General features: G+C 39.9%; 1 protein-coding gene across 1 annotated transcript in view; it reads left to right on the top strand.

Moving 5' to 3' along the window:
* The window catches only part of LOC149300034 (insulin-like growth factor 1 receptor), a 95726-nt gene that overhangs the window by 76468 nt on the left and 2043 nt on the right, over positions 1 to 17215 (top strand). The window contains exons 13-22 of the mRNA XM_089485514.1: positions 302 to 588; positions 1659 to 1795; positions 3151 to 3310; positions 4986 to 5091; positions 5633 to 5703; positions 8783 to 9012; positions 9468 to 9578; positions 13270 to 13429; positions 13824 to 13953; positions 15190 to 15324. Coding sequence (XP_089341640.1) covers positions 302 to 588; positions 1659 to 1795; positions 3151 to 3310; positions 4986 to 5091; positions 5633 to 5703; positions 8783 to 9012; positions 9468 to 9578; positions 13270 to 13429; positions 13824 to 13953; positions 15190 to 15324 — 1527 coding nt within the window. The remainder of the gene's footprint in view (positions 1 to 301; positions 589 to 1658; positions 1796 to 3150; positions 3311 to 4985; positions 5092 to 5632; positions 5704 to 8782; positions 9013 to 9467; positions 9579 to 13269; positions 13430 to 13823; positions 13954 to 15189; positions 15325 to 17215) is intronic.

Here is a 17215-nt window from a genome sequence, read left to right as displayed (position 1 = left end):
TTACATTCCCTGTTATTTGAAAACGCGTTTGGCTTCTGTGAGCAAGAAATAGTCCAAAATGAGGGATATATTTTCTTGATAAGGGGCCAGTTTTATTACTTACATGTAAATCTAGTCCATTTTCCTTAACAAAACAGATTGTGGTGTTATATCTATGGAATGTAAAATAAAATTGGCAGTAGTGTTTTATAAATACAAGGTGATGCTGACATCCACATCATTGCCTCCCTTGTCTATATTCTACCCATATTCTCGTCCTCACTATTTTATCCCTTTCTGTTTTACTTTCCTCCCCTATCAGGCCTGACCGCAGGCGCCGGGATGTGTTTGCCATCGCTAACACAACAATGGCTGGTCCTGGCAAAGATATCACCACGCAGGATTTCTCCAACGCGTCTGACTCTGAAAGTGATGATGTCGAGTATCCGTTTTATGAGACAAAGGTGGATCACCACCGTGACAAGACGGTCATCTCAGGCCTGCAGCCTTTTACTCTGTACCGCATCGACATCCACAGCTGTAACCACGAGGCAGAAAGGCTCGGCTGCAGTGCTTCCAACTTTGTGTTTGCCAGAACTATGCCAGCAGGTGAGCTGAAGACTAGTCCTACGTCGCTAGTTCCAGCAGCAGATTGCCCCATGTTATTGGAGCATAACTAATCTACACTTTGTATTAGATTACTCTTATAGTGCACTGTAGCTGGTCCGTCTACTTCTGGAATGATGTTTGTTGTATGTCACAGAGTTGGTGTTTACAGCACTGTTTGTTACTTTCCATATGGGTGATGATGTTATACACTTTTTTTTTTAGTTTCAAAACGATGAGGGGCCAGTGCAGTAGATCTTGTGCAAGATTTGGGTTATTAACATAACACACACATAAGTGCTGACAAGCACGTTTTATAAATGAATTAAGGGGACTTGATTATTTTTGTAACTAGAACTATATCCAGGTAAATTATCCTTATAAGAGGGCATATTAGGAGGCATTTTATCCATATGTGAACTTGGTTCTTTTCAAATCACAGCAACTAATTTGATGTGGGATGGGTGCCAAGCTCTTACAGTATACTCGCTTTACTGCACCCTAGCTCTCTGATTGGCCAATGTTTGTGGAAATGATCTAATCATCTCCTCTTTCAGAAATCTGGCCTTTTTTGTTTGTTCATCAAACTAAATAAACTTATGTAGTGTAGTTTACAGAGTAAACAATATACATACATTTGTAGTAAGAACTCATCTTATGTCTACACCAATGACACAAATTGCCTGTTTTCTGGACTGTTATCCCCAATAAATTATCTCTGCTCTGTTGATAAATTGCTGATTGTTAAGGCACCCTTTGTATGTTGGGGGAAGGTAGAGACTCCCAGAACATGATCAAATAATGATGGCTTTAACAAGACACAGATCTCAGCTCCCTTGAGACAAAATTTAATCTAAATACCCCTAGGAATACACTGATTGACAAGCAAGCAACACAATCGGTAGGTAGGTAAGATACTAAAACTGCAATAAACATAATTTTGTCACCTAAAAGTTGATTGTGGTGTGGTGATTGGGGGCTATGTATTGTGCTGTGCATTATTTGTTTTCCTTGTAGACAGTCTTCTGCTTGTTTCTATGTAGCGCTCCTAATAAACTTCTCCTGTCTTCCAGCTGGGGCTGATGACATCCCTGGACCAGTCACCTGGGAAGGAGGAGAGGATGGCGCCGTTATCCTGAAATGGCCTGAGCCGGTGAAACCCAACGGGTTGATTCTCATGTATGAGATAGAGTACCGACATCCAACAGAGGTGAGCCATCAGTTTTTCACACAATTTATTCTCAGAAAATTAGAGCCCATGTGTTACAACAGGGGCTGTGCATAAAAAGTGCACAATTTGACAAGTCCTACTGGCTGATCTGTTCCATTGGTTTCTCGGGTGTTGGGACCACTTTTCAAACTCGGCACCGGAATCACTCCACTTACATTACCCTTTCTGTGTATCTTATATAACTTATTAGCCTACAAAACGTACGTTGATACACCTTTAAAATTGATTTTGAGAAGTGAGTGAGCTTTTAAGATGAATACAGTTGGATCTGATGTAGGGGTGGCCACACATGTTTAACGTTTAAGAGCCACGTACAATACATTTTGTTATATAAATTCTATCTCAAAAGAAATACATGTACGTAATATTTATTAATATGTACTTTATAAACTACGTAAATGAATTTTTGTTAGTTTTAGTAAGTACACATATTCATACTAAATGTTTTCAAAGGCTGTTTACCGATAGTAGATCTTCATTTGCTGGTTAATTCACAGAATAATATTCCCTTTGTTTTGAATTGTTAGAAATGCATGTGGTATTTTTTTAGTTGAAATGATATTTGTGCATTCGGATTCGTATGAATTTTAACAAAATTTGTCCGCTCGTACAAATGTCTGAAAACGAGGAGGATTCCCATCACTTTTACTCGCTTTCTCACACTTTTATGCTCTCACACTCTTACTCTCATTAACTCTTAGTCATGTTATCTTGCTCACGCTCCCGTTGGCTCCCTTTCCTTAAAATATAACTGGTCTGTGTTTCTCTGGATTGAATATACTATTTTTATAGACTCATGCAGTGGTTAACATTAACACGGACACTTGATTTGCTTGTGAGTTGTATGTTATATACCATTGTGGGGTGCAGCTCGCAGGGTGAGGTAGGTAAAGATGCCTTCTCACTAGATGTTAGATGTAAGTCTGCTTCTTGAAGTCATGGGATGTGCTGTATATATCCTAACAGAATGATCAGGTTTCTAAAATGATCCTCCGTGTTTGGGTTAAAGCTCCTTATGTTGTTGTTATTTACTGCGAGAGGAAGCTACTTATTCTTTTTATATTTTTTTTAGTGTGTTGGGGTTTTCTACAAATATTGAAACGCATTGCTTTTGGGTTTCATTACTGCCTTCAGATTGTGTTTCAATTTAACTTCTACCTTATTTACATGAATCCCATTACTGTTGTTAACTACCGCTTCCTCACAAATGTCGAATTTATTATAATCCTACAGCCTCTTGCTCCAAAAAGTATCATCTTCATTGTCACTTGCACCTCTTTCCATTGTTCTATTCCTGTTGTGTTTCTAAAAGTAATGTCTTTTCTTCTGTCCAGACCTATAAAAAATGTGTATCCAGACAGGAATATCGCAGCATGGAAGGCACCAAGCTGACACGTCTAACTCCAGGCAATTATTCTGCACAGGTACAAGCCATATCTCTGTCTGGGAACGGCTCCTGGACAGAAGTGGTGTCATTCTACGTGCAAGCAAGAGGTATGCGGGCTTTGGGAATATTTACTGCATGAATTCTTATGTTTAATTTTGTTTTCTTTCAATTTACACCTGGCCAGCCATGTACAACAGATCTTCACAAAGGGGCTGGGAAATGCAGCATTTTGCAGTGACATGTCAGACCATTGGAAAAGCCTTGCATGAGGACGTGATGTTAATTTTTTTTATATATTTTGTTAATTTACAAAAAAATGAGCTAGGTGGGAAGAACCAAAGGGTTCAGATTTAAATAAAATAAAGATCGCTTAAAAAAATGGGTGGGGGATTAGGTGGATATTAAGTAAACCTTAAACATAGTTATTCTTGTTCCTTGTAAGGAAAGTTTTTTTTGCAAGTTGAAGAGTTGAAAAACATGATTCTGGTGCGGCATAAGTACCAGGAGCCAGGTAGCCATGACGCGTCAGTCTTCTCAGCTGGTGCATGACTTTTACTGGTACCTTATATAAATCTTTATAGATGGTCTCCTTCCACACCATGCTTCCTTTAAAAGGAGAGCACTGGGATATGATGTCATATCCCAGTGCCCAGTGGAAAGGAGAGCAGCACGGAGGAAGCGGCACTGTCCAGGGTTAGGCCTAGGGCAGCACTGAAGGTAAATACGCCAATGTATATAAATCCGAATGGCAGTGTCTTATCTAGATAAAAAAAAAAAAAAGACGACTCCTAGTATGTCACGTCTGGCTACTGAAGTGTGTCCAGCGTTGAATCAACGGGGTTCCATAACTGTGCCAGATCTTGGTGTACATGGAACATTCTGCATCCTTTTGCTGTAAATTAGCTGGTGAAGAACACATGAGTCACAACCCAGTTGACTCGATATATTTTTCTTTATGCCACTACTCAATGGGCCGGTTCAAAGGAAAATCATGGATATTGCCAACTGGCCCATTAACACTATGTGGGGCTGTGCCGAGGTTGCCAAGTGCTCTGTAGTTTACTTCCATGCCACACTTCCTGTAAAAGTGAAGCACCGGGATATGATGTCATGTCCCAACGCTCAGAAGACAAGGACAGTGACGCGGACGGGGTGTCAGGTGGCAATGCCCAGGGATAGCTCTAGAGCAGCGCTGAAGGTTACTATGCTGCTGTATATAAATCCAAATGTCGGCGTCCTATCTAGATAAGCTGTAACAGGATCCATTTAATCAGAAGCTCCTGCAACCCTAAAGTACTACAAATCTTGCAGCTATTACAAATATTGTGTTAAAAAAAAAAGCACATGATAGTAAGGAGCCGGTAAGATAATTTTATTGTTCTGTCTGCTTGGGGTGTTTTATTTGTTTTATTGCTGTTAGATCTTGCAGAATTTCTCGTAAGATAACACTTTTTTTCCCTCTTATGTTGCACATTTAGGATTATTTTTTTTAAAATGATGTCCAGAAAAATAAGTGAAGTAAATGCATCTTCACGTTATTTCAGGGCTTTCCTTTTAGTTTGCTTTAGTTCCTTTGCAGCTCATGAAAGCCTCTGCTCAATCAAAATATAATTTCCATGACATCTATATATTATCCAGAAAAAAGTAACCATTTAAATCTTGGCGATCTAAGATTTAACACATGGCAGATGTTTGTCCATACCCATATTACAGAGTTGAGTGAAGCACCTGCATTGCAATATCTTATCTCCTGAAATGTTTCTTGCATTTTCTTTTTTAAAGCTCCAGACAACGATAACCTCCTTCAATTGATGGTTGCTATTCCAGTCATCTTGGTTTTGCTGTTTGTGGTCTTTATCGTCATCTTCTGTTTTGTTAGCAAGAAAAGGTGAGTGACATAGTGGTAAATCCTTGTCAAGGAGTAGATGGGCACAATTTAGTTTCTCACATGGCGAAAATAGCAAGGAATGAAAAAACAAATGTGCATCATTATAGCTCCCTCCTAGCTGCAGTAAATCCTGTATTCTTTCTCCGGGAGTTGCGTGTTACTTCACTACTGATGCGCTGTACACCGAACACCGTTTACTCGCTAATGCTTTATATAACGGAGGCAGTTGTACAAATAAGGAACAAAAAGCAGTGCTTTTTATGGTACACTAGCTAATAAAAATAGCTTTGGATTCCTTTTCTTATTATCAACATAACCGTTATTAGGCAGTACAACCAAGATTATGCAGTTGTCTGGGATAATGCGATTTGTGAAGATGGTTCTTTCATTAGATACGGGGCTATTTGGTTGCTTTATTCCTTTATGATACAATGTCTTGTTGCTAACTCTAGGCTGGGTTCTGCTTTTATAAACCGAACAGCAGGTCTGGGTGAACCTAACATATTAAAACGCTTAACTCGATGATATGTCTCCCACACAGGAATAGTGATCGGCTTGGAAACGGAGTGTTATACGCGTCTGTGAACCCAGAGTATTTCAGTGCAGCAGAGAGTAAGTTCTTTTTTGGAATGGCTAGTATTCATTGCAGTTTTGGGTTTTTTGTTTTGCTCTCTTATTTATTAAGCAAATCCTCCTCTGGTTAATTGTCTGCTTCAACTACACTGCACTTCCTTACACCCACATCTAACAGTCTCTCAAATGTGACACTGTCTGGCGTCCATTGGCATCAAAGGATTTAATTACAGTTTGAAGGCATTGTATAGATAATGACATCATTGTGTAACTTGCGTTCATCACGTACTTCACCTTGGCAGGGTTATTTTTCAACCAGAGCATTGTAATAACCAAACAAGTTCTATCGTGATCTCTCCACCCCACTTCACCTTGATGTTTTACCAACCCCAAAACATTTTCCTTGTGTACTTGGAGCCGTTCCTACAAAATGTCACAAAGTTCATGACCCCAGGGGACTTACAACAGTAAGCAAGCAAACACAAGTACAAGGCCTCTTCATATTCTAGAGGGCGTTTTGCACGGGAACAACCTGCAGACAACATATTCAAACATGGATCAGTTGTTACATGGTCTAGAGAACATTGCTGATGGAGAATTTCAGTTTAAGGAAATCAATAAATTATATTAAGCATAAGCATCATATAGTGCCCTGTTCTCCCTATTAAGTGCCACGCAGGAGAAACACAACTCTGCCATTAACTTATGCTACATCCACTCTCTTACACACAGACCTTTACCATTTTTCGGATTCTATAGCTATCAACTGTAATGTTCCACTGTGAAGACCGTCTCTTCTCCAGCTTTCAGTTGATTACAGTTCCGACAGTAAATTCCTTATGAAGCTACAAAGTGTCTACCCCTGGTCTCTTTGAAACTAAGTACTATAGTGTGGTTAGAGATATATCACCAGGTGATTTAATATGATACTTTGCCAGCTCTTTTCCTTTGGTTGCATTCTATTTAAATTGCTGTAATAGCTGTTTTATAGATGGTAATGCAGTTTTTCGTGGAAGGCTCCAGCAAACCCTGCTCAGAAACGCGTCTGCTTTACCAGAAGATTTAATCAGCGATGACTGGACATTCCTGGATGTTCAAGGATCGCTAGAAATGTCTGGTGGTCATACTCTGCATTTTTCGACACCAGCTTGTGCTTCCTTTCTGTTTGTCTGCTTTTAGAAAGGAGAGACTTTCTTTTTTTGGAAGCACGTAGCCAATATACCGCTTATCTAGATATCCATGCATGGAACTAAATGAGGCTCCACAGCTGACTGCTTTAAGGTCCGTCCGTGGCTTGCCCCCAAATTTGCTTTCCCCATACCAAATTAAATAGTTGAGCGAGGAATAGAATCAGATTTATTCTAATATTTCCATGAATCCCAGCAGGTACACAACTTTAGAGACATTTTGTGTCCGTTCCAGTCACTGCTCCAGTGGTGTGGAAACTGGAAGCTTTGTATTTAAGATTTGTCTTTGCCTTTATTAACCTTTCCTTTGATTTTACAAAAAAAAAATAGTTTCAAACCTTCAGGATTCTACACTGCACTTGAAAGTGTTTGTATTCTAACTTGAGATTTCAGTCTGTTTTTGGTAAATAAGGAACAATCATGCAATGCATCATTACAGAAGAAGTGGACAATGGAGATAGCTTATCTGCTCTAGGGTCTGCCACTTTGCCTATTAGAGAGGCACACCTTTAAGAGGAATGTGAAACAGCATATGGGGAGGGAGGAACCCTGGAGCTGTCTGTGCAGAACCTCTCTTCAGGTGTATATTAATTACCCACATAGCATACCTTCCCTTCTGAAGATCCTTTCCACTCATCCCATAATTACTTTCCACCTGAGTTATGGCTTTCCTTAGCCTCAGGGAAAAGTAATCTGTGAAATAATTTTAATCTCTTAACTTCTGTCAAACTTCCTTAAATCTTCTGGTTTGAAAGGGGTGAAAATGGGAACCTATTGTGTAACTCTGCCACCTCCTCCGAGAAGGAGTACATCCCTCCCATTTTTGTAAATATTTTATTATATCTTTTCATGTGACAACACTGAAGAAATGACACTCTGCTACAATGTAAAGTAGTGAGTGTACAGCCCGTATAACAGTGTAAATTTGCTGTCCCTTCAAAATAACTCAACATATAGCCATTAAATGTCTAAACCTTGGCAACAAAAGTGAGTACACCCCTAAGTGGAAATGTCCAAATTGGGCCCACTTAGCCATTTCCCCTCCCCGGTGTCATGTGACTCATTAGTGTTACAATGTCTTAGTTGTGAATGGGGAGCAGGTGTGTTAAATTTGGTGTTATCGCTCTCACGCTCTCTCATACTGGTCACTGGAAGTTCAACATGGCACCGCATGGCAAAGAACTCTGAGGATGTGAAAAAAAAAGAATTGTTGCTCTACACAAAGATGGCCTAGGCTATAAGAAGATTGCCAAGACCCTGAAACTGAGCTGCGGCACGGTGGGCAAGACCATACAGCGGTTTCACAGGATAGATTCCACTCAGAACTGTGTGTTGAGTTATTTTGAGGGGACAGCAAATTTACACTGTTATACAGGCTGTACACTCGCTACTTTACATTGTTGTCACATGAAAAGATATAATAAAATACTTACAAAAATGTGAGGGGTGTACTCACTTTTGTGAAATACTGTATGTCACGGTGGTAATAAATTCTGCCATGAAGTAGAATTTTATAAGAGGTTTTCTATGAAGAAAAAAAATAAAACAATGGTCCAGATAGACATCTCGGAATTGGTACATCTGTAGTGCTCTAATGCTGTCTACGTGGCATTTTGTAAAAATAGAAGAGGCAGAAGACAAGAGAATGCACAAATGTGACAAGATTCTCAGTGGGAGATTTGGAACATTACTTCCAATGAGCACATAACGTAATTATTTGCTATCCTAATTCTGTTTGCTGTACTATAACATCTACAAGAGTTTTGTCCCAAAGGACACTTGACATCTGTTGGTTTCTGTTTATCGTATATATATATATATATATATATATATATATATATATTTTTAGATTTTCTTGGGTTATTCTGTGCTTTCACTGTATGTCCATATGAGCAGTTAGCATAGTATAATGGTGCAATTCCTTCTTGCAGTGTATGTACCCGATGAGTGGGAAGTTCCCAGAGAAAAGATTACAATGAATCGGGAGCTGGGACAGGGGTCGTTTGGCATGGTGTACGAGGGTATTGCAAAAGGAGTGGTGAAGGATGAGGCAGAGACAAGGGTGGCTATAAAGACTGTCAATGAAGCTGCCAGCATGCGTGAGCGGATAGAGTTCCTGAATGAGGCTTCAGTCATGAAGGAGTTCAACTGTCACCACGTGGTGAGTGTTAGAAGGAGGAGTAATGCCTTTTATTGAGCTGCCCCCTCAGAAAACCCAATGTGATCTAAAGTTAGAATTTAAAAAGTCTTTATCCTGCACCAGAGTGGTCTAAATTTGGACTTGCTGTGTGGTGGGATCCAAACGGGTCCAAATAACTTTTCCATTTGTCTAAAACTGTAAGAATGTTCTTGCATTCTAATGTCAAACACAGTGAGCGTATTGTGAAGTCCAAGCAATGTATTCATTCTTTCTGCTGTACTGTACTTTTGGCTTGGTCACAACTGTGCAGCCCAGCTCCAGTAACCCTTTAGTCGGCTTCATCACATGCATGGACATTAGGAAACCTAAAGAATGACATATTATTTGAAATAAGAAAATATTAGCCTCACAATCCATGCCCCTTGTCCATCCATGTAGTGTGTTTCCTCATTAACATGTTATTTCTTCTCTTTCAGGTGCGTTTATTAGGTGTTGTGTCACAAGGTCAGCCGACGCTTGTAATCATGGAGCTAATGACTCGTGGAGATCTCAAAAGCTACCTGAGGTCATTAAGGCCAGACACAGAGGTCAGTCAGGTTTGTTCCCCACTTGGTTTTGTTAAAACCACAAAAACAAATGTATTGGCCTTTGGTGAGGCAAAACAAATGTAACAAACACGCCTTATAATGTCAGGTACAAAGAAAATGGAACACTTTTTTGTAAATTTTTTTCCTTTTTAGAATTATGGTTGTTCTGTGGGTGCACATTAAAGCAATTTTAACATTTCTTTGTAGCAGATTTATGTTATCAGCATAAATTGTAATTCTATACAACTAACTAGGCAGTGTGTGCAACTATGTACATTCATAATGCATGGTTTATAGTCCCAGACTGCATTATATATAATGCATAGTATGTTTCATGGGTTTATAAAATGTTGGAGCAGGGAGCATTTCCCAAATGTCGATAGGAGGCATGTATTGGTGGTGTTGTGTAACGTCCCTGGGTGACTAGTGGTAGTTCTACAGTTAAAAAACAAGGCATTGGAGATTAAATCAATGTATGGAAACCTTCTTGTGCCCTGTTTGTTTTATCCTTGTCAGAAGATCCTTCTTGATTAGTAATTAGAAGCAGGCTAGTGAGGTCAACTCCAAGTTACATATGGTCCATGGGTATTTAAAGCAATTTTCAATTGCACAGGTGGAAGTAAACAGGAAAGAGAGCGGGGAGGCAGTCGGCAAAAGAAAAAAGAGGAAAGGCTCCTTCTTAGGAATGAGGCAGGAAATGAAATAAAAAGCACAGAGATCAGAGTCCTTGTCACTCCCAATTATATGGAGTTATGTACATCTCCGCAGGGTCTTTACTTCCTAAAATACACATTGTGCTGATTATTTTCTTCTTTTTCACTCAAGCAAATTTCTCTAATTCCAAAAGTTCAAGACAATGACTAAAGCTTGATTTTCTTAATTTTTTTTTTACTTTCTGTGGGTGGGATGCAGTTTTTGCCTCTCCTTCACAACAAACCAATTTTTCTTTTTGTAAACTAAATATAGCCCTCTGAGTAGCCTTTAAGGAGCAATGAATTCTAGAACTAAATGCTGTTCTAGATAATATCCAGTATTAATAAATGACATTAAAGCATCATTTCATATTTAGAAAGTCTTAACAGATCTGTACACCTGAAATGTCGAGGGTGGGATAGTCCTCTGTGTTCCCTGTTCAGAGAGAGTCTGGTTAACCTATAGGAGGGGGTTGGGAAGTGGTTGGATGGGGGCAAATGTCCCATTGGCTGCTCAGATTTAAACACTTAAGGCCACTACCTGAAGCTTTTTGTGTGTATTACCTGCTGTTCCACATACATACACTAGAATAACAAGGGCTCTAGGCAGCACTTCTACAATGGCTGGATCCTTTCTCAGCTCTTTTTTTGCATACCCTTCTAGGAAATGTGTTTTAAGATGGTTCTGGATACTGTTTGATGATTATGTTGTCTGCCAAATGTATTCTGTGCAGCTTTATTACGGGGTCATTTGGCTTTATGTTGTCTGCCCCACCCAGATAGGTAAAGATAAATTGCAGGGCATCTCTTTTTTGTGTATGTAGTTTTGTTGATTTGTTGAAGTCTGTAGAACACGGACCAGTTTTTGCTCACTGGAAATGCTGCAATGGACCCCAGAAGATTCAGCTCTTATTTGGTGGGAGAGGTGGTGAGGCATTATGGCTCTCGTCTCTCCTTTAAAGTGTGGATGGTCCTCTTCATAGAACTTTGAGGGGAACCAAGAAGATCTTATGAAAGACGCTCCCTTTGGGGGAGTGCCTCAGATGATTTGGGGGTTTCGGTTTCCACTGTGGCTCTTACCAGGCAATTTTTGGAGTACCGCCTAACTTCTTAACTACCACTTCATTGCAACTATCTTCCTCTTATGCTGATATGCCCCACTGTTTTTAGACTGATCAGTTGTGGGAGATATTGGAATCTTGCCTATATCTAATGGTGTTTTGCTCACTTGCACCAGAGTCTGTAAACAAGTAATTTCCTGTGAAGCAGTCTTAATTGCATTTCATGATTGTTTTATTTTATTTTATACACGGTGCTTTACCCAATTTTTGTGGCCATGTTTTCTGATATCTGGATGTGATGGAAATTCACAAAGTATTTCATGGGAGATTCTGGGAAGTCATGGACAATGGACCTTCTTTGTGGAATAGCCCTTTGGAGTGTTAAGGTCCAGGTGCTTGATTTCAAGAACTGGAAGCTTAACCCTTGGTAAGACTTTGTTCTAATCATTAAGGCATAATTTTCTCATTTGAAAGTTTCGTCTGATTATTTTAATAATCAATAGAGCATTAATAAAGTGTGTGATTCCAGTAAACAGAAAATTATTATTATTATTATTATTATCTTTTATTTATATAGCGCCAACAGTTTACGCAGCGCTTAATACAATACATAAATTCAGGGGATATGACAAGACAAGAATTGACAGACTAAGACAAACCGATACATTTGGTGGAGAGAGCCCTGCTCGCAAGCTTACAATCTAGAAAATGTGTAATTTCAGTTTTTCTGGGTGATGTAAATTTAAACGACTGAATGGCTCAAGACAAGATCTAAGTATGTTTGTTTGTATTTCATCATCCTTTAGGTGAATATTAAACTTCTGTTAGATTGCCAAAGGAAAGCAGAAAATATGGATATTGGAAGGATATGTAAGGCAGCCCACCAGAAACAAGTAGAGATTCCATATATGGAGAAAATGACAGAGCCCAAAATTGGAGAGTTTCCGTGTTTTTTCTTATACAGCTTGTACAAAAAAAAGTTACTATGTACCTTGTTTTATACCCTCTCCTGAGCAGAGGATCTTTAGGCACAAATCAGACTTTTTCTTTAGGTAAAAATAAGTATTTAATAAGAGAGATACTTTCTTTTGCCTCCTCAAAATAGCTCAGTGATGAGAGAGACATAATTAGTGTTTCGCTGTGCACAGTCTCTTGATGTAGCAGGGTACAGAGCATGTGATGTTCCCACTAAGTAGACAGTTTGGTCAATATAATGACAGGCTTCCTCCCGACAGCCCTGATTCCTCTGGCTTTGGACGTCTGAGGACAAGAAAGACACTGCTTTTTTGTTCTGTCTAGATAGACTCCAGCTAAGCTCTAGAGTGAAGATCATGATCAAATGTGAAATGTCTTTAGGGTTCAGGCAGTGACAGATTAAGACACTAAGGATTGTGTTACCTACAAACTCATGGTTTAGGGGTGGGCTTGTGAGATGGTGTATGATTTATGAAGAGCTACACCTGTTGAGCTAATCAAAAAAAATAAATTAGATTTTCCAAAACAATACACTTTAGCAAAAGTCCAAATACCATGGATTCTGACAGGAACAGAAGAGCAAATGGTCTTGGGTGCACCATCAAGTGGGTTATTACAATATAGACTACTGCCACCTGATAAGTCATGGAGTTTCAGGTGAGTAAAGAGGGCTGTAGAACTCGTAATAAATGGTGACAGATCCATGTCTAACATCCAAACAAAACAAAACTTTTTTATGGTATTTACATTTCTTTTTATTGTGTATTGTGGTGATTTGCCAGTAATGCTTTGCACCAATCTATTAATGTTTATTCATTGCTATGTACAATCGCATACATTCGCCTAGAATGAGCAGATACACAAGCTCCACATCATTGTCCTCGTCAAACGTGTCTATTGTATGTTGTTGTATCGGGAGATATATCTAGAGAATACCAATATGCTGCTCTTTGTCTGTTGTAGAGTAACTCCGGACAGCACCCGCCTTCCCTGAAGAAGATGATTCAGATGGCAGGAGAGATTGCAGACGGCATGGCATATCTCAATGCAAATAAGTTTGTTCATAGAGACTTGGCCGCCAGGAATTGTATGGTCGCTGAGGACTTTGCAGTGAAAATTGGGGGTAAACTACGCGTAATCTACGCTGAAGCACTCTTCATTTTCTGCCTCTGTCTCTCTGTATTGCCCATGCCTCCCGTCTGTCCTTGTCTCTGAGAAGTGGCCAGCTTCTCTGGTCACAGTTGATGCCCACCTGAGATGTATGCATATGCACACTAGTAAATCCAGCTGCTGGGGGATTTTACCTTAATATTAAAGATCATTCTCATTTACAAGTTTTACAAATTATTTTATGTGGCCCTTAAACTGTTTTGGCATCCGGACGCTGTGAAATGCATACTTTGCAAGTTGTGAGGGTGGTTTTTTGGTGTCATCTCTCTCTAACATGGTGAAGTTATCCCAAAGCAGACAAGAAATAACTTATGTTGGTATGTCTGCCTTTTGTTTGTTTGCTTTAGATTTTGGTATGACTCGTGATATCTACGAGACAGATTATTATAGAAAGGGGGGTAAAGGACTACTTCCTGTACGCTGGATGTCTCCGGAATCTCTCAAGGACGGTGTGTTTACCACCCACTCAGACGTCTGGTAAGCAGCTTGTTTCACCAATAGCGTGTGCGGATTAAAATTGATCTCTAAATGTTGGGTCAATTTACTTGAAGTAAGGGGAAAATTATCACAGGTATCATCTTTTTGCTGTTAACCATCAGTTTGAATAACTGCCCCAGAATTTCTAACCTACTATTCTACTGCTTTCCACAACTTTGGTTCCTGTCTGAAAATCCTCGATCTTAGTTTGTGCCATAAACCGATTCTATAACTACCTGCACTTCTGTCCCTTACTGAGTCATTAGTACATAAGCTTTAATAAACTGATGGTCTTGCTTCTATACGTGAGCCTTATGTGCACACCATGAAATGTTTTCCCCTCTTCTATGCGTGTACTTTTCCAACAACATAAAATAACATAATTTCAAGACATGATTCTTTTATAAAAAAATTAAATTCCAGGCCAGTTACATTTTATTTGATTGAAATCCAAGTTCCACACAACAAAGAGCACATGTTCCCAGTGTAATCCTTTGGGCCAAATGAATCCTCAGAAGAATGCTGAAGTTGATTGATTTGATGTTTGCATAGAGCATGCGTGTACGTCAATACCCCGCTCCTTCCTAAAGTTAAAGCTTAGTACGTGGATGTGCCATTCTGTCATATACACCACAGATGGGAAAGCAGATTTTAACCTTTCATCTACCAGTGAGTCCCGATTGTGCTGTTCTGCTGTACAACCTTAAAAAAAAAAAGATGTGAGTGCCACACTCCATTCCTGTAACAACTTCTTGTTAGAGAAATGCTGGAGGGTTGATATACTCCAGGTCATTGATTTCTGATTGCAGACAACTGTCCACTTTGGTATGTTAATATTGCTTGAAACCTGAGCTGAAATGCATAGGAGGACTTGAGTGTCCCCTTGATAAATCTGAGTGATGATCTTTGCAGACTTAAATTCCTCTTATCAGTATCACAGTGAGCGCAGCCATCTTAACCGCTGAATTTACATGAGTACTGCCCCCTCCTCTGTTTTGTTTCAAGGTGCTCGAGAAGGGAGGTGATTCAAGGACAGGGAATAGATGTGCAGGTTTTGTCGCTCATGCTACTATATAGCTATAGTCAAATATATGGTGTTGAAAACACAAGCTATGGACAGTCAACCTAACTTTGTTTTATGTTTTTTTCTGTATTCCAAACCAGGTTTCCTTTTCTTGCACGATCGGTGGATTTTCTTGCCTGGTTTTTCTGACCTCCTCCATTCTTTCCCTGCAGGTCTTTCGGGGTGGTATTATGGGAGATTGCCACACTGGCGGAGCAGCCTTACCAGGGCATGTCCAATGAACAGGTTCTCCGGTTTGTTATGGAAGGGGGTCTTCTGGAAAAACCCGATAACTGCCCAGATATGCTGTATGTATACCTTCAAACCTTTCCCCTCCAGCACTTCTTGTGTGGTGACCGCTTAAGCACCGCCTCACAATGCTGCTGTAACAAAAGCTGTTTTATCTTCATTTTATTTTTGAAATACAGAGTCCATTTTTAGTTCTGCACATATTAAGAAAATGAAATCTTTATGGATGTTTTTATTTTGTTAAAGGTGCTGTTCCACATAGACATCTTTTTTCCCTAACGTTCTTCGATTTTTATATTATGTACGGCTATAGTATACATCTTAAATAAACATACCCCTATTTATTTTTCTTTTAATAACATACTATTTTGCTGTATTTTCTTGTTGAAAACATTTAAGCTGGTCCTCTTTAGCCTACATTCACTGCTCAGCCTGCCCACCTCTGACATCACAGGAGGGGCATTACCTTTAAAGTCTTTTAGTTTAAAGGGACCCCACTTTCCCACACCTATCACAGAATACTACCTTCACACAAAACACCTCACCCCGTCACACTCAATCCCCATCATTGGGTATTAGAATCTGTAAAGCTTTACTGTTTCACATACATGAACATGAAATGGCAGGTGGGAGTGGCTGCTGTGATGTAATACATAGTTAGGGGCTTTGGATGAATGGCAGGACTCTATTTCTAGGCAACTGTAGTATTTCAATAAACGTTTAAGCACAGTTTAAGAGACAGCACTGTGGAGAAAAGCAAAACATCAAGTTTCCTTTACTGCGCTCTACATAAAACTGGGGATATTTTTAAGAGGTCCCCAAGGTGGAACAGCATCTTTAATATGCATGTAAGCTTGTTTTAAAAAGTCCAATGTTAACCATTTTACCTTGCAAACAATTCACCGTTTTAGTAACCCTTTTCCCAATTCTCTCTGCAATGTCAATATCATTCTGGAGATGGGGTCTGCAGAACTGCACACAATATATAGGGATTTTGTGTCTTGTAACCATGAATTCTTCTGTTTAGTTTTTTCTGCCTTTCTGTAAATGTTTTGACACCGCAACTGTTAGCCAGTCTATAAGAAATTACTTTCCTGTGTGCGTGTGTGGTTTTTTACCCCACTTTATTACATGCAAGCTGGTGCAGCTCTAGGGTTTTTAGGGGGGCCCTAGCAAAACCTAGGTGCTTCCCAGAGTACCCCCTCTTCTGGATGAGCGGCCTCATACTGGAGGCTGGGTTAGCCATTGAGCCTTTAGTAGGCTTGGAGTGAGCTTGACTGAACGCCACTCACCTGACTGAAGACTAAAGAAACTGACCTTGAGACACGGGGAACTTCACCCAGAGACTCCAGGTCGCACCCGGAAAGTCTTCTGGTGTAAGTGCAGTGGCTGCTGCTGGTGGGGCCCTAATTAAGCGGGAACCCTAAGCGATGGCTTTATCTACTACCTCTGTATGCAAGGCGTTTAAAAATTGGCTTAGTGCTTCTTGACAGCCGTCAAATTCTGTGGTTCTATATTTAATCCTTCTGTTTTTGTTAACATGGCCTTGTTACAGTCTGTGTGCAGACTGATGTGTGGTTCAGTTTGTGTATATAATGTGAACGTGGTCTCTAGCTGTCCCCATCCCCCTCTTATTGCAGTCAAGTAACAGATCGCTGGAGCTCTGACAAAAAATAACCCCACCAGACGGGTTATTAGCTGCCTGCAAAACATGTTTGTTTTTTTTGCACAGTGTGACTGAAAGATGAGCATTACTGGGTATTTCGGGTGGGGGGACCTGTGATGGGGGAGACCAAACTTACTCACTGTAGAGAATTCTGTTAAATCCTAACCATCTCTTCTGATGGCAAAGGGGGGCTCTACCTACTTTGTACAGCTGCTACCAAAGCAAAGGAGGTGCATTGGTGTAACCGTTCATCCTTCGCATGTGGATGGCCAGCCAGAATTTAA

This window comes from Sceloporus occidentalis, unplaced genomic scaffold, assembly GCF_023333645.1.
Source record: "Sceloporus occidentalis isolate IW3139 unplaced genomic scaffold, rSceOcc1.0.p SCAF_26, whole genome shotgun sequence".
NCBI classification, from domain to species: Eukaryota; Metazoa; Chordata; class Lepidosauria; order Squamata; family Phrynosomatidae; genus Sceloporus; species Sceloporus occidentalis.
The sequence above is the reverse complement of the archived record's forward strand: the minus strand, read 5'-3'. Positions and strand labels throughout refer to the sequence as shown.